The 24,119-nt window shown below is 40.8% G+C and overlaps 1 protein-coding gene across 1 annotated transcript; it reads left to right on the top strand.

The window, feature by feature from the left end:
* The first annotated feature begins 161 nt into the window (after positions 1–161).
* Positions 162–23,766, top strand: LOC124288128 (dynactin subunit 4-like). The gene is given in 15 exon segments (XM_046724692.1): positions 162–293; positions 442–512; positions 2,104–2,282; positions 2,597–2,640; positions 2,766–2,867; positions 3,677–3,744; positions 4,860–4,969; positions 5,279–5,349; positions 5,351–5,392; positions 6,326–6,399; positions 6,632–6,686; positions 7,856–7,963; positions 8,344–8,444; positions 18,019–18,097; positions 23,267–23,766. Coding segments are annotated over 15 exon segments (1,362 nt in total). The 5' UTR covers positions 162–164; the 3' UTR covers positions 23,396–23,766.
* The last annotated feature ends 353 nt before the right edge of the window (positions 23,767–24,119 follow it).

Here is a 24,119-nt window from a genome sequence, read left to right as displayed (position 1 = left end):
CATACCTGACCTAAGTGATTGCATCCCCAGCTGACTGAATGACGGATCACGTCCAACGTTCATTGATAATATTGCTGAGTTTGTAAGGAAAAGCACGGTTGGCTACACCGACTGGGAACAACCAATCAGATAATATGTTACATGCCATGACTCATATTTCCAAGATGGCAACCTTTCTGGCTGTCAACTTGGTGAAGTATCTGTGCACTTGCGCGAAGCGCCAGCCTATATGTAGATTATATTTGTGTCGCCATTGCTTGAAATTGCGGTGTGGGGAGTGCGTGCAACATGAGGTTCGTGGTCTTGTTCTTTTGCGATGTGTATTATTCCAGCAAAAAGGTCCATATTTTAGACGCCCACTTTTCGCGCACCTGTAACACCGGATCGAATAATTTATTATCATGTTTAACTTGCTTTCATTTATCTTTGAACTCTTCACAGGTTGACACGCCGTACTGCCCGAACTGTTTGGAAAATCTTCCCTCTGCTGAAGCCAAAATGAGGAAAAACAGGTATGCTTGACAGTCGAATGAGGCGGGGCGGTGGGGTAGCCTAGGGCCCCTAGGGTACATTGCCGTCCGGTAATTCCGCGCACCTCAGCATATCGATCGCAACACAGCAACTAACGTCTCTTATTTCTTGTGGTTTACGTGACTAAACATGCTGGTATGCATCGTATTTACGTTGAAATATAAGTTTTATTGACTATAAGATTCTAACGTTGCATTATGCCATACGGTTGATCCTTACCGGCGTTCTGACGACATCGATTGCTGTCCGGTAATTTGTGCAGCAACTGATGCGCATAACATCCAGTTGGAGAATCCGTAGGAAGCGTAATAGGGCCAGATTATTTTCAAAATCACTTCATCAATGTAAGGAAGAGTGTTTCATATTAAATCCAACTATGAATAATGAAGAAAAAGGTTTATAAGTCTGAAGAAAACGTAAGTTTCATAAAGCTGTCAATTTATCTAACATAACATAACATATGTTACATTTGGGATTACACTTTTCTTAGTAAAGTACAAATTTAGTACTTTTGAGTTGAGTCTCATCCGGGATTCGAACTCACACCCTCAGAGTCAGGCACCTAATCGCCAGTACACAAAGTCAGCCACCTAACCCACTAGCTAACGCGGACTTCCACAAGAATGGAAGTCGGACAACTGGTAGCCCTAGACTGGCATGGACTTTGTGTACCCTCTGATAAGTGTTAATTGGCACGGCTCCTGCACGTAACAAAGTTATGATTACATAATGCCATTTAGAAAGTGACCAAATGTAACATATGCTAAGCATTTGGAGATTACACTTTCTTAGTAAAGTATAAATTTAGTACTTTTTGAGTTGAGCCCCATCCGATTCAAACTCACACTCTCAGAGTCAGGCAATCAACGCGAAGCACAATAAAGTCAGCTATCTAACCCACTCAGCTACCTGAGCTAACTGAGAACATAGGCCTCAAAAATGAACCATTCTCAATGCAATGCACAAGTGTACCAATAAAACCACGTTGAGATGATATCAATGTCTTGAAAGTGAGTGCTTTGAAAATATCATGACTTGAAATATATATGTATGAAAATAAGTACCACTCTTCAATTAACAACATTGACATAATCCTTGGTAATATACAGCAATTTAGTTTATCCCTTACCTGACTGAAAGACAGTAATCATTATCTTCCTTTTAGTTGCAAAAGGGGATATATAAAAATATATGCTTAAAATGTATGTGCTTTCAAATATCAGAATTTATTCATACAGCATTACCCTTTTACAGTGCACAATGGCCTCTGTATTTGGAATACTAGCCATGAAAACCTTTGAGCTCATAGGACTGAAGTGTGTAGTAAGTCATGTGTGTTGAGACATATGCCTAGTAATCACATATTAATTTTTGTGACACAGCAAGTGGTGTGTCATGCATATTGTGTTACCTGTCTGGTGGATCTTGTTTGCCAGGAATAGCTGCAAGATTGCGGATGCAACATAAAGCAACTTTCACTCATTCACTGATGGATCATGTAGTGTGACACATGCATAGTGTATTGCATTGTGGTTATCTGTGTATTGTAGTTTCCTTCCTGTCATACTTCAGATGTAGCAACTGTTTTGACTGTCCAAGTTGTGGCCACACGTTGATGACCCGTGCCACCAGTCTAATGGTAGCAAACCCTGATGATGCCAACAAGTCAACTCCTAAGAAGATGTACTACATGGCCTGTGGCTTCTGTCGCTGGACAACACGGGATGTGGGACTAGCTGACCAGCTCTCTTGTAGGTTTACCAGGCCTATGTACAGCAAACCTAATACATTCTATATTTTGTATGTGCTGTCAGCATTTACCATTCCTTACAATGATGTTGATGGTCTATGTGATTACTTTATTTCTGTCATATCTAATGTTTGAACTTATGCAAGTTTAGTGTAAATTATTAGTGACAATAATAAGCAAGTTAATTTTTTTGCAATGATCATTTTGTTTTTCAATATTCTTGATTGTTCTTATTATTTCTTTTTAATTATGTTTGCCAGTTTTCCCGTTTAATTTGGATAAGTTTGTTTATTGGTGAATGAATGTTTGTTGCAGCAAGTGGAGGATGGCAGGACCAGGAGAATGAGCAAGCCAAGCGGGTAAGGCTACACTCTTCTTGGCCCTAAGTCCAACAGCTAATGTAAAATATCCCCTTTTGACAGCATTTCTTTTCTACATTTCCAACAAAGGATGTTTATTCACATATGTGCTCCACATCTTTCAGATAAACTCCCTGTTGGATTACCATCGCCAGATGTCCCAGCGAGAGAAAGCAGAAAAGGAGCGCAAGAAATATGTTAAACGAAGGACTCATCTTTACTATTCGGTGAGAAATTCAATTCCTTCACATGTGCTATGAGAAAGACATCACAGTGGATGTTGAAAACATTTGAGTGTTGTCCTTTGTAGTGCCGGAGCGATTAATCGTAGGATCAGTTAATCGTTTGATCTAAGGCAAAATATGCGATTGTCGATTACAAATAAACTGCAGCTCGATAATCGGAAATAATCATTATTTGGATGCACATACATTAAAACGTTTTACTTCTTAAACGGAAGCTATGTACTAGACAAGTGTGCATGCCTCCCGTCAGCCAATGGCAATGCTTGATATATTTAGACTGGGGTGTCCCTTTCCCCAAAAGGTCATGTCGTCATTGAAATATTACGAGTTGACAGGTGCTGACAACCCAGAAGTTAGTTCACTAACATAGGTATTTGACTATGAAATGACCATACAAACGATTATAATCGATCGATTATCGATTTGACACTAGCGATTACCGATCTGACAAAAGGTAAAAATAATCAGCTCTAGTCCTCGTCTTTATCATGGTTATAGTGTTACCTATCTGGTGGATCATACCATATCAGTGTTTATAACATAGCATAACATATATATTACATAATAGATGTTTTGGCAGGTCCATGCATCTTACTCATGCCTATGCTGTAAAGTGCTTGTGAGTAGTTTCAGGAAATTATGTTACTAAACTTGCAAAACACTATAGCCCCCCAACTAGAGTTACTGCCTTTATATCAACATTGCATCCAAGTGTTTGTTAGAACATGTTGAATGTGTTCTCTTTGAAATAGAAGCTAAGTTTGTTAACATGCGTAATGATGCTTCTCTAGGATAAGTATGGGCTGACATCTGTAGCTGCTGCCAAGAGAAAGTCCATTGCTGCAATGTCAAATCTGAGGTGAGTAGTAATATCACAACTCTATCACAATAATATTACATCATGTTTTACATTCAACCCAGTACTTATGATTTTCTAGTTATTGTGGCAATGTGGCTTGAAAACCTCTCATTTATCATGTTTATTGAATATAAGACACAAATAATTTTAAGTGTGACGCTTGAGATGAGGCTTAAAATATTGTTTTGAGGTACAGATGACCAGACAAACCCTAATGTAATAAGGTGCCAGTCTTAGGTTTGTTTCCAGTGCTGGTTGCTGTTTGTGACATGATGTAATATATAATAATAATAATGTGTCCATTTATATAGCGCCAAACTCCACACTAGGTATGCTCATAGCGCTAACAATCAAGGCACAGCACATTATTACCCCAGATAACCCAAGCTGCCTGTTAGGCGCTAGGAGGTTATAGTCATATGACTTTTTCCACCGGGTACCCAATTTCCTGCTTGGTGAACAGAGACAATTTTGAACAAACTCACTTGCCTAAGGTGAGACCACATGTGTCACATGTGCTTCGTTGTGGGGCAGGACTCAAGTCCTAGAAACTCTCAGGAGTCAAGCTGCCAAACACGGTCACCCATCCAAGGCCTCTCCGAGCTCAACGCTGCTGAACTTCACCGATTTGTGACCTGAGCTTTGAGCACAGGACCACGCGCCATGCGCCATGTAGTGCACAAAGCACCACAATTAACATACTGTTCTCCTTTCAGTAGTGAGTGAGTGAGTTTAGTTTTACGACGCACTCAGCAATTTTCCAGCTATATGGCGGTGGTCTGTAAATAATCGAATCTGGACCAGACAATCCAGTGATCAACAGCATGAGCATCGATCTGAGCAATTGGGAACCGATGACAAGTGTCAACCAAGTTGACAGCGAGCCTGACTATCCAATCCCGTTAGTCGCCTCTTACGACAAGCATGGGTTACTGAAGATTAATATTCTAACCCGGACCTTTACAGGTCCCTTTCAGTAGTTCTCCAACACAGTAGCACATTCCTATCCTATAATGATGATGCTGATATTAATTTTCATCAGAACCTCAAAATTTCTCAGCACAACCATGTAACATTAGTGATTGAAATATTTATGTAAATCCTGATAATTTCAGTATTAAGGATGGGGATGAAACACCTGCCCCTGTTGAGCCCGGGGAGACTGTAACAGACTTTGATCCCCTACCCGAGGAGATTTTCACTGAAGCTGTGGATTTATCTAAAGGTAATGGGAGACCTGCAATACCTATCCATGCCATCAATGTGTAACTGTGTCTTAATCACATTTAGTGGTTGCCTTGGTGACTCCAACTTCCTGTTCAACATAAAGGTTTTAAGTCATACATGTAAACTGTATGTAAACATACATGCCACCAAATAAGTGCCTCTTAAGAAAAGGTTTAAAGTGCTGTTGATATATTCTATTTATGTATATATTTAACAGAAAAGTGAATATGTGACTGAATATCTGGATAATGTGTTTGGGCATTTGCCCTCCACTGTCCATCACTAAGGTATTTGTGTGTTGATTCAGCGCCAAACATGAGGCAGAGACTGGCCACTCCTGAGTTCCAACCAGCAGGTGCCCAGAATCTGTACCCTCAGCTACTGCAAGCACCTGTTGATCAGGAAGTCACTCAGGTGCAAGGTGAGGAGGACAATCATGTCTTTGAAGAGCCTTATAATCTGATAACAGTTCTGTTGTGTGTAAAACAGTTTACATATCTAACTGACTATTCAATGACAGAAAGAATATGACATGTTTGAATTGTAATTCACAGCCTCTATAATACAGTGAAGCCTCGTTAATCCGGACGGTTTGCGTTTTCAGCAAATTTGTCCGGATTGCGTAATAGTCCGACTACTGAATCAAGACCCAAGTTCAAGCAAGAGTTGCTTCCCCTTACTATTACAAAATGACACGAATCTGATAAAACAAATAAGCATTTAATGTAAAGCTTATAAAACAATGAATAGCAAGCACAACAATAATCTATAGTCATAGCAAAAAGTCTTTCATTGTTGGTTGTGTTCGCTTAACCTTCCTCATTGAATTCATCACATGAATAATTTTACCGAGTGACATCCGCGATGTTGATCCGACGGTTCGATCACATCCTTCCTCAGCACAGGTGAGGTAATGTCTAACAAGCGATCTATTGTAGTATGCCTTGAATGTCCGAATTAAAACAACAACCCTTAATAGACATTTCTCAACAGTTAACAAGAGCTCATCTTGTCAACTCCATGACACCGAGTTTTTATTGTTTATGGCCAGTTACGTAAACATCGCCGTGGGGTGTTGTTATGGTTCGTGAACACGACTTACAGCATCCGGACAGTGAAGCAATTTACTGTTTATTTTACTGATTGGTTACAGCTACTTACCGTCCGGTTCCGGAAACCAAATTTCCGGATTATCGAGGCAAATTAAATAGGCATGGATTGGTAACAAGCTAAAATCGTCCGGGAGGCGAGACATCCGGATTATCGGAGTCCGGACTAACGGGGCTTCACTGTATATTGTTGATGGATAGTTTGATACCAGTCTTTAAAGCCTCTTCTGTATGATGTTCTACAGGAGTGTGAACATAACCTGAGCAAGCCAGACTTTAACCCAGTCTCCATCAAGTTCAAGATCCAGCTTATAGCACTGTAAGTTGCACACACATAGATTTGACATATATAAAGAAATATGTAGTAACATTTTGTCTTGTTTACCAGGATATAGAAATAAGGTAAGATTTGCTAGAGTTGAAGAAGGATGGGGCAAAAGTCATGTTTCCATTATTACTTTATTAATATAGTTTTGTCGTTCCTAAACATTTCTGTATTAAATATATGAATATTTTTGCAAAGATGTTCATGGCTCTTTATTTACCTTTAGGAACCATGTACCAGAGATCCGCATCTTGTCACCAGCTGTCTTCCTGCCACAGAAGGTGGGTGTTACGTTACTTTTCTTGCCCTTCAACAAGTTCTTTTTCTTCATTTTTAGCTGACTGGACTGAAAGTCTAGTGAGCTTATGTCGTTGAGTGTCATGTTTGCATCAATGAATTTCTTGTCAGTGTCATAAGACACTTAAGGTTCTGCAGCAATGAATCAGGATCTTGTTCAAAATGATCACTTGCTTCCCACCACTAATCTTTACCTCCTCGTAAATCACACCTTAGTTTGAGGTTCTGATCAGCCAACATGGCAGCTTTTGACAAACCCATTATGGGCAATTTCTCATCCACTTTTGTTCAAAATGATCTGACATTTGCTACATACATGGTTAGTAATTTACGCTTAGGGATTTTGAACAGGAAAATTCGACATTAGAACAGAGGTTTGTAATAAATGCATTCATGACTTGACAAATTATTAATAGTGGTGAGCTGACAGTACCATGCCAACTGAAACTTCAGAAAGGCTCTCCATGCATGTAATTCAGTTATGGTGACAAGTGTAACTTTAGTAAATGGACAAATAGTCAAATTTTTGGATTGAGAATATTTTTACTTCTCATGCTTATTGCTACAATACATGGATTACATTTAACTCTGTTCTTGTTTCACATTATAGCAACGCTTGAATTAGGATGGTATTGATAAGATAGTAATATATAGGGTACTTCAGAGTGGAGATTGTCTTGTGTCCCTGCCATGATATTGCTGGAATATTGCTAAAAGCAGCATAAAACTAAACTCACTCACTCAGAGTGGAGAAAAATATTACGATTTTAGTGACACTGTCATTATATGGACAGATGCTTCAATTATAAAAGTGAGTGAATGAGTATGCTTTTATACCACTTTTAGAAAGTTTTCACCACTCTCACTGCAGGGAACACCAATAATGGGCTTCACACATTGTACCCATGTAGGGAATCAAATCTGGGTCTTCAGGGTAAATTTAACCACTAGGCTACCTGATCTCCATCTTGATAGAAGGGATTCCAGGACAGAGTGATTTTAGAGTGTACAGTTCTTTATTTGTAAGGTGTTGGTTTTACCAGCCAAAGTATTAAATTGACATTACATGGTATGAGTGAACTTACTGAACAGTCACAGTCCCTGCTGATGGATCTTGATGCTCCATGATTCTACGTTGTTTCTTCTTCAACAGGAGACCCTGGTCACGCTGACACTGAGCAACCCATCAGTGTACAATACCACGGTGCACTTTCTGTCGCTGGATGATGAAAACGAGACTGGAGACGAGGTCAATGCCAAAGTAAGTGTTATTATCACAGCAAAACGTTAATGTTTGTGTTTAGGTGCAGTACACTTCCTCAAGATAAACTTAAGAATGGATTTTCACGTAGTCTGTGCTTAATAGAGTAAGAACCTTCATTGAGTGCTGTTGATCACTCGATTGTCTGATCCAGACTCCATTATTTACAGACCGCCGATGTATAGTTGGAATATTGCTGAGTGTGGTGTTAAACAACATCCAACCCAAACAAACACAGTCATAGAGTGACGGCTAACCTGTAAATGTCTGATCTAGCAGCGACATTAATACGGTGTTAAGTGGTTAGAGATTCTACCTTGTGACGACTATTGTGTATCTGGAATGCTGTTTACTGACATACTGTCCTTGTACATCTTCAGTGTGAGCTGCCAAAGGGAGAGCTAGTGATAGCGTGACGTGATGATGCTGCTATATACGACGATCAGAACCAGCTGCAGCAGGAGTTCAAGGATGATCCTGGGTGAGTCTCAACACTGGGGAGAAGCTGTGCTTCAGTTTACAATAACATGATCATCATCAGAACATGGGTCTTTGTATGCAATAACGTTCTCTCAGTCTCTCGACTTCAGCCACTAGTTCAAAAGCTGAGTGTAGCTAACTTAAGTTTGGTTGAGTAATCAGAGCTGATAGGTGCTTTATCACCGAATTCCACAGAAAATGATGCAAAATGCAAAAGCAAGTTCAACCCAGTGCGTATAGATAAGCTATATCACACTTTTCCTGAGATTTACAGCCTCTGCCTTGTTGTCTTTTCCTTATCCTGACTCATGCTCTTTTGCTTGTCTTCTTCTTCTTGCATAACATAGTGGAACACTTGTATCTCCTTATTTGAAGCCCTTCAAAATAAAATCACTAATTGGTACTCACCACGAAGTTGCTTCCCTTTGTCTCCCCTGATGGAAAAGGTGTCGCCACCTTCTGCCCATGTGCTTCACTCTCCTTCTTCGCCCAGTGAGCAGGATGTGAGAGCCACCTCGTGTCTCCTTACACACCATATCCTTTGATAATCTCTTAGTTTTACCCTCATAGGTTACTATAGAGGTATAGCTAGTATCCTTTACTATTTGTATTGATTAATTATCGTGATTTCTACCGTTTATTCACGGTATTCGCGGATTGTTCAGCTAGCTTTACGCTGATGAAAATCTGTACGATTTGTAGATTACGCTTTTCTGCCTCCCGATCCACATGTAATATGCCCTAGTTGTTCTAATGCGGTAACGCTTAATTCACGCTGCAGTTACTGCATTAATTTATCTCTTTCTGCATTTAATAAATATCATCTTAAGGCGTCTTTAAGACGCGGCTGCAGATAGATCACGCAAACAAGGGCAAAACATGGCAGAGAGTCCAGATATTCCATCCAGTCAGCTGCTAGCGATCGACCCTCTCCCGCCTGGTGTTCTGCTAGAGACCCCATGTAGAGGAACGCGGGACGCAGTCCGTTACCTCGAAGAAACGACCGCCTCCCCAGACATCCCGCCATTGCAGACCAAGTCTAAGAGGGCCTCATCGCCGTCTCAACGCAGATTGAGGACACCCAGGGCAGCGCAGACTTCCAAAGGAAAATCTACGAAGACAGCAGAACTTTCAGCCGAGATCGCTCCAGCAGCAGAATTGGGTCTCTACGATGATCAGCCGATAATCATCCCCGACTTACGGCAGAAGAAGCGCACCGTGTCAGCGACTGTGACTTCTGCAGAGATCACCATGCAGCCTGATGCCTCTACACCGACGCCAGACGCTATTGATGTGAACCCCATCGCAGAGAAGACGCCGACGACTTCGGCTACAGATCATCCCAGAAGACATGATGCGCAGATTATGAACATCATGGAGGACCACTACAAACTGCAGAAGCAGGGTCCGAAGTTTCGCGAAGGCTCCAACGACAGCACCCCAGAGGCACCCCCCGCCAACGAGCAGCTAAGACGATGTCACCTTCGCGAAGGAAGTCCCGGACCACCTTTGACGGCGACCTAGATGTACAGCCTTCGCTAAGGCCTTCGCTGGGGATAGATCATCACCATCTTCGATTTCATCTCTAGATATGGACTCGACCATCAGACATCACGGAGGCCTTCGCGAAGGTCATATCATCGATCCCCGGACCGACGCTAAATGAAGCTTCGCTAAGGCATTCGCGAAGGACATATGATTCCAGATCCTCATCATCTAGAAGAACATCGAGGGACTATAGAAGAGCTTCATGGCTATCAACGCTCACCTCACAAGTCTCGGTAGAAGATCATCCCATAGACGCATCTCCACTTCGCTCATCACCAGGTCGATCACCCGCCAGATCTCCACATAGAGCCGCGACAAGTCAACTAGATCGCCACAAACCTCATCAGATATACAGACAGCTACACGCAGTCCCGAAGAGCATCAACAATTTGTTAATGATGATGGTATTGAGGATGATGGAGGAATCATATTTTCTGATGCAGAGATACGGTATTGGATGGTCAATAACCTAGATCTCACATCACCATCTAAAAGTGGCAATACAGCGCAGACGATTTGATGAAGGAAGACGATCCAGATGCAATCACTCTACCCCGATCGACCCGACAAGTGCAGTGCCACAGAATCTAGATGCAGCTTTCCAGAAAGCTACGAAAAGTTCAGACACCACATCTGCCCAACTTTCATGCCAAGAAGTTCTCCACGATAACATGGACTCCTTCTACAAAGCCCAGGACATCGATGAGAACTATAAGATCATCAGCTTATGTAAAGAACAAGATTTACAAGATGGATGATCGCAAGTTGGCTCATATAGAAACCATGACGAGACGATGTTCTTTGGGTTAAATAGATCTAGGACTCCATCAATGAGACTCTTATTACTAGATTCCGGGATTCCACGACGGAAGATGATAGAATGATTTATTCTGCCTTACTTATGCAAAAGAAAGATCAGCAGTTTTAACGGATCATCTTACATCTGTTTCAGCAGCACTGACCTTTAGCTCGTCAGTCAAGGCCTCCTCGCTTCCTGTAATTGGGGAGAACTTTACAGCCCCACTTTATACAGCCCTTGGTCGACTACAACATCCATCTTTGACGGAGAAATCGACAAAGTCGCCAAGGAAGTCTCTAAGGATTCCAGGGAAGTCCTTATGATTAAATCGATGGACACACTAGCCAGCCATTCATTCGGATCAGACTTCACAAAGATACTCAGGCAGATCTAAGTTCACGGGCCTACAAAGAGCAAGAGACAGGAAGATAGCCAGCTCTAGAGGTAAAGATTCTTTTTCACGCCCATATGGCAACTATAGAGGAGGATCAGGAAGAGGCAGGACACCCAGAGGTTCCGCAACTATAGACGCTGAAACACAGGTTCGAACCACTGGAGTCTTCCACCCCAGCCGCTCCAGTACAGCCAGCACAAGTGGGTGGACGCAACCAACTACACTGGGAAAACTGGGGAATATTGCAAGACCCCTTACGCCTCCAACATTCTTCAACACGGATTTCAGATCCCACTACAGGCCAAGCCTCCGCTGACAATCAAACCCCCAAGTTCGATTTATAAGCGCCCAACAACTACCAAAGATAAGAGAGGCTGTTTCATCACTCCTATCCAAACAGGCCATAGAAGTAATAGATCAAGAAATACAAACGCCGAACCAGGTTTCTACTCCCCCAGTTTTCCTAGTTCCCAAGAAAACTCCACGGAGAAATACAGACTCATCTACAACATGAGCTTTTTCAACAAGAATTATCTACGCAAACCAATCGGGTTTCAAGATGATACATTTACCTCAGTTACGCCAGATGATTCGTCCTATGGACTACATGGGCAGCATAGATCTACAGGATGCCTACCTGCACATCCCCATTCATCCCGATTCCAGGAAATACCCACGATTTACTCTAGAAGGGCTACATTACCAGTGGAAAGTAATTCCCATTCGAATATCATCAGCCCCCTGGCTATTCACGAGGATAACGAAACCGATTATCATATTTCTACATCGCCAAGGGCTACGAGCGCTTTACCTCGACGACGGGATACAAGTAGATCAAGATCCACAGCGCCTCAAACTACAGTTAAATTACATCATAAAGCTACTAACACAACTAGGTTGGTTAGTAAACTTACATAAGTCGGACCTAGTACCATCGCAGAAGACCTGCAGTTCCTAGGTATTCGATTCATCACAAATCGCGAACCGTATTATGGTACCAGAAGACCGTTGGCTCAAGATACAACAGACCATTCCACCAGTTTCTACTCTCTCCGCTACCACTTCGACAATGGCAGAGCCTACTAGGTCTTCTCACATCAGCCCAAGACATGACTGTCACAGGCAGATTACAGTTACGCCCCCTACAGGTCTCATCAACGACATCTCAAAGATGTACAACCATTCAGTCTACCAAACATCTCAGACCTCATCTACTATGGTGGACCAAGAAATCGAATGTCTGCGAAGGGATTTGTTTAGCAGAGCAGGAATACAAAACCCATCTGTATAGACGCCGTCACCCAAGGTTGGGGAGCTCATCTCACCAACCACACGATATCAGGATTATGGAATCAGCAAGAATGCAAACTCCATATAAACAGTCTAGAAATGAAAGCTGTAATCAACGCCATTCTACATTGGAGCACATTTCTACAAAATGCGCATCTAATGATCCATACAGACAATTCGACAGTGGCGTTCTACATAAACAAGCAAGGCTCAACGAGATCGATGAACCTTTTGAACCTAAGTTTTCAACTGTTCGATTTAATACAAGATCTAAATCTACATGTCAGAGCAGTGCACATTCCCCGAGCCAGAAATATACTAGCAGACGCTTTCTCTCGCCTCATCTACCATCACCACCGACAGAGTGGATGATCAACAGGGAAATATTTGCACAGATAATCAAGCAATTAGGAGCCGCTAATAGACCTATTCGGCCACGCGATTCAACAATCAGCTACCGACATTCGTGTCACCAGTCCCAGACCCCAAGCTTGGGCAACGGACGCTTCTAAGTCTATCATGGAAGGCCTCAACGCGCATCGCAGTTTCCGCCGCCAGCAATAATACCTCAAGTATTACAGAAAATCAGACAAACACAGAGCCTACAACTCACTTTGGTCGCTACCAACTGGTCGGCCAGAACGTGGTTTCCCACACTAATTCAAGAAATCGGTCAACCAGCACTGGAGCTACCCAAGCGAAACCTGTTAATTCATCCTCACACCAAACAAGTGCACGGAAACCCAGCAATGTTCCAACTACACGTATGGACTGTATACAAATGTGTTTAAACAAGAGAGGATATTCTGCCAGGGCGGCAAAAGCAGTCACGCTTTGCTTTACGTGCTACTCAACTCGTAACTTGTATGACACGACAAGTGGCACAGTTTCAAAATTATGCAGCAAAGAAAGGTTTTACAGCAAGAGAGGCTTCACAACCTCAAGTGGCAGACTATTTGTGTTACCTGCCTAGCAAAACAAACATTTAAAAGGTTCAACGATATCAACATATCTTGTCGCGCTTTAGTTCTGTAATCACCATGAGAACGGGTGTCAAATTGACAAGATCTCCAGAGTTACTGGCCTTACTTCACGAAAGCATTCCGATTGGAGGACCAAAAGCGGAAGTTCCACTTCCAGCTTGGGATCTGAATGTAGTGTTACAACACCTCACGAAAGTGAGGTCTATGAACCTTTGGAATCAACAACTTTGAATTTCTCTCACAGAAAACACTGTTTCTGCTATCTCTAGCCACGGCAGCAAGAATGTCTGAAATTCACGCCTGGATTACGAGAGGATACAGTTTGATGACAATCATAACACAGCGCACCTCGGATTAAGATGGGATTTCATCGCTAAAAATCAACTGCCAGGTCAACCAGACAGATTATTCCACATCCCGGCGCTATCCTCTATTCTCGGATCACAAGATACACAAGACCTATCACTGTGTCCAGTAAGAGCGCTCAAAGTTTATTTTACGACCATCCAAAACAAGGAGAAGATTTCTCAAACGCTTATTCATCCCCTTATCGCCTACTTAATCAAACAGAAGTGTCAATGGACCACAATATCTATTTGGATAAGGACTGTCATTCTCCTGCGTGCCTACAAGACAGCAGGCTTGGACCCACCAACAGCATCAAATCCACATGAGATCAGGGCACTGGCCTCCACCCTCGCCCTACACGGTAACTGTTCCTTGAACACGATTATGGAAGGATGCTATTGGAAATCTAACATGGTATTTGCTAATCACTACCTGAGAGACATCACTACAGAAGATGTCTCTGGCATTCACCATTTCGACCACTGGTCCTCGCCAGCAACTGACAGTCCCTCAGAGGGCTTAAATATTATCCTCACAAGATTAATATGTATTTTATACATACTTATCTAGCTTATAACTCTACGGAGTTTTAGGGCTATGTATATATGTTCAGCTTAAGTTATTCAACCTTAAGCATATACTTTTGATATATTCAATTTCAGTGCCTCTATCAGAGTCACCTATATATATATATATATTATATGTATTGTTCAATATATTCATAATGTAATTCCCCTTTAATGGCTTTTATATAACCTATGGTTTTTATACAGGAAACATCCTAAATCTAAGCCTTCATGAAGTTCCCGAGGGGATATTACAGTATATCTATACAAAATCACTAATTATAAATCCAAAGTATTCTGTTACTCCCACCTCCATCCGTAGGATGCTACAAACAAAAGAGCATGAGTCAGGATAAGGAAAATATGTAATTTTGGAGTAAAATTGATATTTTATACTTATCCTGACTCATGAGGTTAGCTCCATCCCATCCTCCCCACATAACACTTTGGATTTCCCTGTAAGTCCAAGTGTTGGGCTCGCAAAATCAGGAGAGAGTGAAGCACATGGGCAGAAGGTGGCAACACCTTTTCCCGCCAGGGGAGACAAAGGGAAGCAACTCGTGGTGAGTACCAATTAGTGATTTTATTTTGAAGGGAGCTTCAAATAAGGAGATACAAGTGTTCCACTATGTTCGCAAGAAGAAGAAGACAAGCAAAAGAGCATGAGTCAGGATAAGTATAAAATATCAATTTTACTCCAAAAATTACATTTTAGCACCCTAGGCTCTTGTTAGTAGCAACATGTTGTTTGAACAAGGAGTACAGCATATCAAACTTGTTACACATCTGAAGATCAGATTTAACACATCTTTAATAAAAAGAATTTGTGTTCATGGTTACAAAGAGCCTCAATTCATTTGTATGATTAGAATAGTAGTACAGATACAGATTACTATACCATGTAACAGTTATATGTAGTTTGGGGTGAAAAGAGAATCTACTGGCAAACAAGGATAAGTTGAGCACAGACCTGACAATTGACCTGTATTAGCATGTATAAGTGCCTCTAACTGGCGCTTGCCATTGTTAGCGAAGGGGCCCCTGGTTGTCCGCGATCAAGTGTAGTGCGATGGGTGAAGCCCGTAGGCCAAGCATAGAACTCCACACTACAGAAAGGCTAGCTTCAACTGACTGACAGTACCATCCCAGTCTTTCAGCGCATTTCTCCACTGCATCACCTTCCCTGTAATTCTGCTGCAGGTGTAAGGAATGTGTAGCTGAAACATATGTTATATTTGGGATTAAACTTTCTCAGTAAAGTACTGACTGACTGACTGAGTTTGGTTTTACGCCGCTTTTAGCAATATTCCAGCAATATCACGGCGGGGGACACCAGAAATGGGCTTTACACATTGTGCCCATGTGGGGATTCAACCCAGGTCTTCGGCGTGATGAGCCAACGCTTTAACCATTAGGCTACCCCACCGCCCCTTCTCAGTAAAGTAAGATTCTAGTACATTTATTAGGTTGAGTTATATCCAGGATTCAAACCCTCTCGGAGTCACGCTCCGAATTGCCAGCACATGAAGTCAGCGATCTAACCCACTCAGCAACTGTGGCTTCCTACAAAAAATGGAAGTCTAACAACCAGTAATCTAGATCATGTACTTTGTGTACCCCTCTGACAAGTGTAAATTGGCACAGCTCCCACATTTGACACTATGAGTGAGTGAGTGAGTTTAGTTTTACGCCACACTCAGCAATATTCCAGCTATATGGCAGTGGTATGTAAAGAATTGAGACTGGACCAGGCAATCCAGTGATCAACAGCATGAGCATCGATCTGCACAATTGGAAACCAATGACATGTGTCAATCAAGTCAGCGAGCCTGATCACCTGATCCCTTTAATCGCCTCTTACGACAAGCATGGGTTACTGAAGATCAATATTCTAACCCGGATTTTCACGGGTTTTGACACTATGAATACACAATGCTATTTAGAAAGTAGTCAAATGTAACTTATGTTATATTTGGGATTACACTTTCTTAGTAATGTGTAAATGAAAGTTGCTACTGTATAGCCATCAAGTAGATGTTAATGTTACAAAGTGTACATGTTTCAGTCTTTTTATCATAAGTAAAGTATGAATCTCCATGATCTAGGGACTATTCCTAGTCAAGGCCCAGATCTTTTCAGTACCTCTTGTGACACTGAAACAGTGTTTGTGATTGAGGTAATAACTAACTGCTTCCTTGATATACAGAATAATGTATAAGCGAGAAGACTAGCAAAGTGTTCATATAAAGTCAGTTTTGTTCGGACTGCCAATTAACCCAAGCCTCATCCCCCTTTAATAGTTGTGTGTATACCCCACTTTTGCTGAGCAGAAGTTTGATGTGAAGATTGGACGATCAACCGTATCTGACATCCTGAAGCAGTCTGCTCAGTGGTTGAACGTCTCTGCGACTGATTCCAATGCTTCAAGCTATCTGAGGCCAAAACATCGTTGAACACTTTGCAAACATTTCTGACACACCACTTAGACGTGTTTGATGTTAATGACCATCAAAGACTTTTTCAAGTTATAAATTATATATGTTTTCATACAACGCCTGATTGTACATTAGACGTCCACATGTTATTATGGAATTAGTTGTATGGAAACTGTAACATAATCAACATCCAGGTCATAATGGCAGCTGATATGCGGTAAAAACAAACGTGAGTTTTGTGCCAATGTGGTCATAAAATAGATATGAAACTGTTCGCTTATGTGATTACATATGTATGTTATGCCATCTATGAATGTTAATAAATGAAAACAAGTATGTATTGTTAGTATTTTTTATTTCTGTGAATATTTTTACATACGATGAAGATAACTAGATCTACCATTTCTGATATGCATGCAACAGTATGGCGATCATGACATTTAGTAAACATTGATATTTTCACACAAATACACTAATCCGACATTTTCGTTAATCCGACATTTTCGTTAATCCGACATATTTCTCTGCAACCACAAGTGTCGGATTAACGAGAGTTGACTGTACTTTGTTTTCCCCTTCAGTTGTAACCTCATATTCTGGGATTTATCTATTATTCCAAATTAAGGTCCCTTGTTAAGACAATTGGAAAGGGGGACGGTCAGGAAGCCTTGTGGTTAAAGCATTCGCTCGTCATGCCGTCACGTGGGTTCGGTTCCCAACATGGGCACATTGTGTGAAGCCCATTTCTGATGTCCTTGTCGTGATATTGCTGGAATATTGCTGAAAGCGGTTTTAAACTAAACTCACTCACTCACTAATTGGAAAAGATCTTTGTTTTCTTCAAAATAGGGATTGTTTTAGAGATCATATTTTTACCTTCATTCAGATGTATTACTTCCGTTTGTAGCACTGCATTTAGTGTGGTAATGTTTGACAAAGTTTTAGAACCTCTCCTTCCATATTTGTCCTGTTATGAAGAAATACACCTCAACAAAGTCATAATAACAGGTATTAACCACAAGAGGATTAACCGAGAAATTCTGGATTCCAATTTGTAAACTTTTACACATATTTGTTGCAGACTTGGTTTATGGTTTACTCCTAGAATTATCTTTCATGGCTTTTGTTGATGTGGAGTCGTGTGTTGACCGAGACATTAGTAAAGTTATTAAGATGGAAACAAGGTAACTAAGACTGAATATATACTTTCAGGGTGATAGCATTCCGGAAGTCCAACAAGATTGGCATCTTCATGAGGGTGAAGCCCAACTTGAAGGACGGAGATGTCAAGGTGAGTAATGATGATTGATTATTGATATGCTTCATTATTGGCCATGTCCATTAATAGTCTTTGTCATATCGATCATGTTAAAGGATTAAGCTAGAATTGGAGTTGCTGCTTCGGTTTCATGGTATGTTTGTGTTTAGGGGCATTCGTCAGTGGACAAACCCTTGGCTATGATAAGAAGATGTTTATGAGAGTACTTTCAAACCATGTATGACTCCTATCAGTTCAAGAATTATTGAATTATTTTGCTGACTTATTGTCCACGAGTTACACAGCCAGCTGGCACCTGTAATGTAACATGATCTGAGAGGAAAATGTGAATATTTTCTGGGTTTTGGACACAGCTGGTTAGAAGAGGAAATAGGAAGTATGACTGCATGCTCTTCTTGTCATAGCTACAGCTACCGAAGTAACAACTGTGTCTCTTAACTGAAGTTACTTAAGCTTGTTCGATTGTGTCACATAGTCTTTGCATGATGAGTTAAATCTGTCAGGCATCAATCTTACCATGTCCTGACATTCCTGGTTAGAACTCAAGGGATGACCCAATGATTATTTGTCAGGCTGGCTGGCTCATAGCTTGTCATTGTTCCCTGTCACATAGATTGTACCTCATAATATCAATCACCGGCTTGTCTGACTCAGACTGGATTATTTGGAGGCCACCATTATCAAGTTAGAAAACTGCTGAATGCTATGGTAAACAGAAAACAGAAAAATATTGAAACATGTTTGTTTCATTAGTCCTCGGAGTTTGTCTGCAGTGTGCAAAGTTCAACCTGAATGTCAGGGTGACCTTGTCATGAGACTGATGTGAAAGGTCAGAATTTAGGAGGGTCCCTTGATTCAGAGAGGAGAGAATCCGCAAAATGGGAGAAGACCTCAACATGCTCAAAGACTGACCCGAATATCAAACTATGGTCTGTACTTATCAGGTCATGTAGACATCAGTAAGGCTCAGATTATAAAAGCTAAATGTTACAAGCTGACATGATTCAGTGAGCTAGATAATAGTTGATAGGAAGACTGTAGTGAGTGGTGTTTTCAGGAAGGGAAGTGTTTGCAGGATGTGTTTGGGATTTCAAAACAAAGCAGGGAATTGCATATTGTCTCCTCGCGGGATAAAAATGCGTCAGAGTTGTTATTATGTGAAAATATTAAGGCTGTAACAATGCATTTAACTATTGATGCATTGCAATTGTTGAGTATAGCACAAGGACAGTGAAACTTGGCCTTTATACAAGCAGGTTTCTATTTTAAGCTTGTATGCCATTTCCTGTTTGTTGTGAAACCTAGGATGACCTAGTGCTCTTACATGGTTCAACCTAACTGTCATTATGATGCAAATGATTAATAACTATGGGACAGTGGGACAGCTTCTAACTGGTCTTCTATTATGGTAATATTTCTAGCAACACCTAAAACTTGACTTTTCGAACGTAAAGATGAAAAGAAACTTAAGTTGTGTTGAAGCTGTGTACATGTCAGCCTTGGGTGTCTTTCACAAGCTGAGGTTACCATGTAGCCTTGAACTTCAATGCATTAGTCTGTGTTACTGTTTGTTACACACAGAGTGAATTAACAGGTGCTCAGATTCTATATGTGCATGTAACATTCATAGGCGGATCCAGAAATTTTCAAAAGGGGGGGGTTCAGGGGGTTCGAACCCCCTGAACCTCACCTTGGCTCTGCCATTGCAAAACATGAACTTCAATGTGGTCTTTAGTAATTATCAGGGTGTGTGTGTGTTGGGGTGGTGGTGGTGGTTTCGAACCCGCTGAACCCCCGTCTGGATCTGCCACTGATATTTGTGCTATTCAAGGTTAACCTCTTTCTGTTTGATTAGATACCAGTGGCCCAGCAAAAATGATGCTTTAAAGGCCATATTGGAATTTGTTTCTATTGCACACAAAAGGCAGAAAGTATTAAATATGAATACATTATAACAGATTGTCACAGGTATCAAAAATCACATTGCATTCTTCATAAGTAATGCGTAGATCTGTGCTATTTTCATTTCTGATGTACCGGTACAAACAGAATAGTGTTGCAACTGGCCATTTTTGTGTCAATTTGAAGTTGAAGTTTTGTTTCAAATGTGTTGGACTTCTAGATTCATTGGATCCTTTGGTTGTGTCATCAGTGTCCTCTTTTACGCATATTCGTAATGAAAAAAATGTGTGTGTTTAAATTACCGTATATGGCTGATCCTTCAAGGGAACATTTTGAAACAGGAATCACAGCATAGCTCTGTGTGCTTCTGATTTCCATGGTCCAAAACATCCAATGTGTGAAGAACTGAGTTTGGTATTGATGTCTAGCAAACAACAACTTGTGTAGCATACTGTACATCAGGGTTGTCTTTCCTTGTTCTGATGGTATCCTTACCCTGCGCGTGAGTCTGATGATCACACAGTTGTTATCAACATCATCATCTTTGGGGAGCAATCCTTTGCTTCCTATTCCCAAAAATAGTCTGTAAGTTTCAGGAAAGAAATAGGACAGGTCTTGAAAAAATGGCCACGCGAAGATCTGGGTTAGAATTGTAACCCATGCGTGTCGTAAGAGGTGACTAACGGGATTGGCTGGTCAGGCTTGCTGACTTGGTTGACACATGTCACTTTTTGTACCTCATTAAAAAAGTAGAATATGGAGTCAAATGCTTCATGATTTTCCAATGCTACCCCTTGAAGACTCAGCTCTGTATTTGACTGACTGACTGACTGACTGACTTCAGTAGGTGTTCAATGACTGGCATTTATCTAGGACCCCATTTGTAGCCTGGGATCAGTTTCCCTTGACAGAAAATAAGTACTTCAATGATCATGACTTAACTATTCAAACCTCCTTGTTGTATGAGCATTACATTACCGATAGGACCATGGTTGCTAGACTGGCAAGTCAGCACTTGAAGCAAGTACATAGTTCAGGTTTTGTGGACCAGTAGACAGAAGAATAGGTGTGTTTACTGTAGACAAGTGAAAGGTGTAAAGCTGTGTTTACCAAGTAGGCAAGCTCTGTGAATAACAGATTGCTACCTTTGTCGCATTGTAACAAGGTATCTGCCTTTCAAGCTGCTTACTTCTTGTCAGGGTCCAGTGATTTCAAGGTGTGTGTCTGTCTGGCAAACTGTATTCAAACTGTCTGTCTGTGTGTCTGAAAACACTGTTAATTTGTCTTGGTATAAACAGTAAACTTTATGTGTTGGAATCGCTTAAAAACTGTCACCATTTAAATAATCAATGAATTTTGTATTGTTTAGGGATTGATTCTATTCACATTATCTTCTTGGAATAATAATCACAGATGTATTTCAACAAGTAAGTTATATAACATGATGTGGAGTAACAAGTCAATCTATTTCTCCACCTCAGTCACCAGTTGTTTTCAACGTGCTCAGAATATGTTTCATATTAAGGAGATAAAGACTTTAGGAGTTGTGGCCAGCTAATACTGAACAGATATCATTTGTTACGATATCATCTTGACACAAACAAACTTGTAATCACTTTCCTCTGCATAGTGTGTTTGTTCAACTGACCTAGCTGTAGAAGGAAGAGCATTATGTTCTGCACCAATGAGGAGCTAGGTCAAGCCATTCTCCTGTTAGTGGGGAAACCCCACCTTATCTATGCCTTGTGACTAGTGGAGTGTATAGGGACATTGTTACACAGTCAAAGTTCAATACAAGATTAGGGCTACACGTAGTAGTTGGTCATCTTCAAAACTAAGATCTGTCATTGTGTTTTCAGGCAATCGTAAATGTTTTGAGTGATAAACATCATTAAAGTTGAGCTCACAAACAAATAATGATAATGATAATAAATGTATATAGTGCCTGACTTCCAACTTAGTAAGTTGTTCAGCTTCACTGAAACTTATGTGCAGCTTGTGGGGTTGATTTCATCATTACTCCTGAATGTGTTCAAAGCTAGAGTAATATCGACTTTTGTCTAAGTAACAGGCGACAATATTAAAACAATGAGTAATTATCAGCTGTATTCAGTTTGAAAACCTGGCTGAAATTGTGCTCCATAGATCAGTTGATCATGCCATTGATATTCTTTAACTTCGCACACCTTCCTACAGTGGACTTCTTTGCCAGTCCTTCACAAGACTGTTTCCATTCTAGTTTGAAAGCTCAATTCTTGTAATAAACACTAAGTGAGGTGAGGTGAAATTGGGTTTAACGTCGCTCTGGAGAATATTTCGCTCATATGACGACGTGCATGCGTGTGTATGTGTAGGTGCGGCTGCTTGTGCTAGCCCAGACTGAAGCTAGTTTTATAGTGCCAGATCACTGAGATACCAAGCCGCAGTGAAGCATGAATACCCCACTCAGACACATTATACTGACACCGAGCCGACCAGTCCTTGTTGTACCCATTAATGCCAAGCGCCAGGCAGGGACCAACAAGTACTATATTTTAACGTGTGTTGGTATGACGCGGTCGGGGATCGAACCCGCAACCTTCCGCTCTCGGCGGACGCTCTAACCACTAAGCACCATCATACCATGTTATTTAAAGAGTTCAAAGTTTTACATATTATTGTGTAATGTGACTGAACTCTCACATATCTCATCAAGACCTTTGAGATCAAACCAACACCAGCACAAGTACACCCAAATTAACTATGGTTAAGAAGTCATGCACGCACAGCATCAGATTCCACTGAATTTGAATCTAATCTTCTAAAGCCCTTTATCACGAAAAAAAACACAATATATCTCATCACATATGTTGATTTGGTTCATATCTTTTGAGATGTTTGCCTACAGAAATATGTTTTGTTAAAAGTTCATGGTGTTTTTATGACAATACAATTTTTTTATAATAGCTAAAAAACCATTTGTATAATCATAAAGAAACCTCTGGTGAAAACAGTAGATTGTTTGATGCCAACTATCATAAATTTGTTTTAAATCACTGTTAAACAGCAATAATACCAGGTGTACAAAAAAGATGACTGTATCCTGCCCTGCCTGAGGCACCCATCTAAAATTAAGAATTGTGTCCAACAGCATTTTTGTTACTTGTGCCTAACTTTGGAGATGTCTTCCACATGTCTACCATTAATCTGTTTTTTAGCTTTGGAAGCTTAGAAAGGCCTTGAATGTGGTTACCCAGATAAAACAGCTTTTGAGCCATACAGCAATTTGTATGTTTGCAGGTGCGTTTCCGGATGCAGCACGAGTACCGCAACACGACCACGGCTCTGCAGACTGAAGACAAGGAGCCCCAAATTGTGTGGCTGGAACACACTGTCTATATGGCGGTCGGCAAGATACAGGGGAAATAGAGGGCCCTCTAGAGTCAGGCGCGCCTCTCACTCATCAGGAGTCATGATGACTGGGACACATCTACAGTATATAACTGAAGCAAATTATTCTCTGTAACAACATGGCCTTGAATGGTTCCAAATGGAACTCAAACAAGGTCTTACTTGTTTCTTGTGTTGCGTGTCACCTTCTAAGAATGCAGGTTGAACAATTGTAAATGGTGTTTAAACTCATACATGTGTTGAGTGATTTCTCAGTTTCACTCAAAACATATATTCAGTCTTTGCACATAAAAGTTCCCAAAGTCATCTTACCACCTTGTCATGTGATGTGCTGGTTCTCACTTAAATGATATGACGACTTGTCATGGGTTGACTGAACATCATTTTGTTTCAGACTTTTGTTTCAAAATATATTATCTAAGTGTCCATATTTCATCTATATATATATGACAATAAGAAAAATAGTCCAATTAACAATAAACACTGACATTTCTGCAAGAGAGTTCTGAGATTTTCACAAGTCATCGGTCGTAAACCCATCAAATTCTGTGTCACTGTCGATCCACATTATTCAAAGAATTCACTGTCATATATATTGTGTCTACTCACGGATCGAAACGGCGTAGTTGACAGAAAATGCATAATATATTTTGCTTCTCTAAATATCATATTTATTGTAGCAACAAACTGGCTTGCTTATTTTACCCCATTCAACAATCACAAACTGATTATCACTGCTCCA

This window comes from Haliotis rubra, unplaced genomic scaffold (assembly GCF_003918875.1).
Source record: "Haliotis rubra isolate DU_JTF1 unplaced genomic scaffold, ASM391887v1 Scf412, whole genome shotgun sequence".
NCBI classification, from domain to species: domain Eukaryota; kingdom Metazoa; phylum Mollusca; class Gastropoda; order Lepetellida; family Haliotidae; genus Haliotis; species Haliotis rubra.
This window is presented reverse-complemented; position numbering and strand designations above follow the sequence as displayed.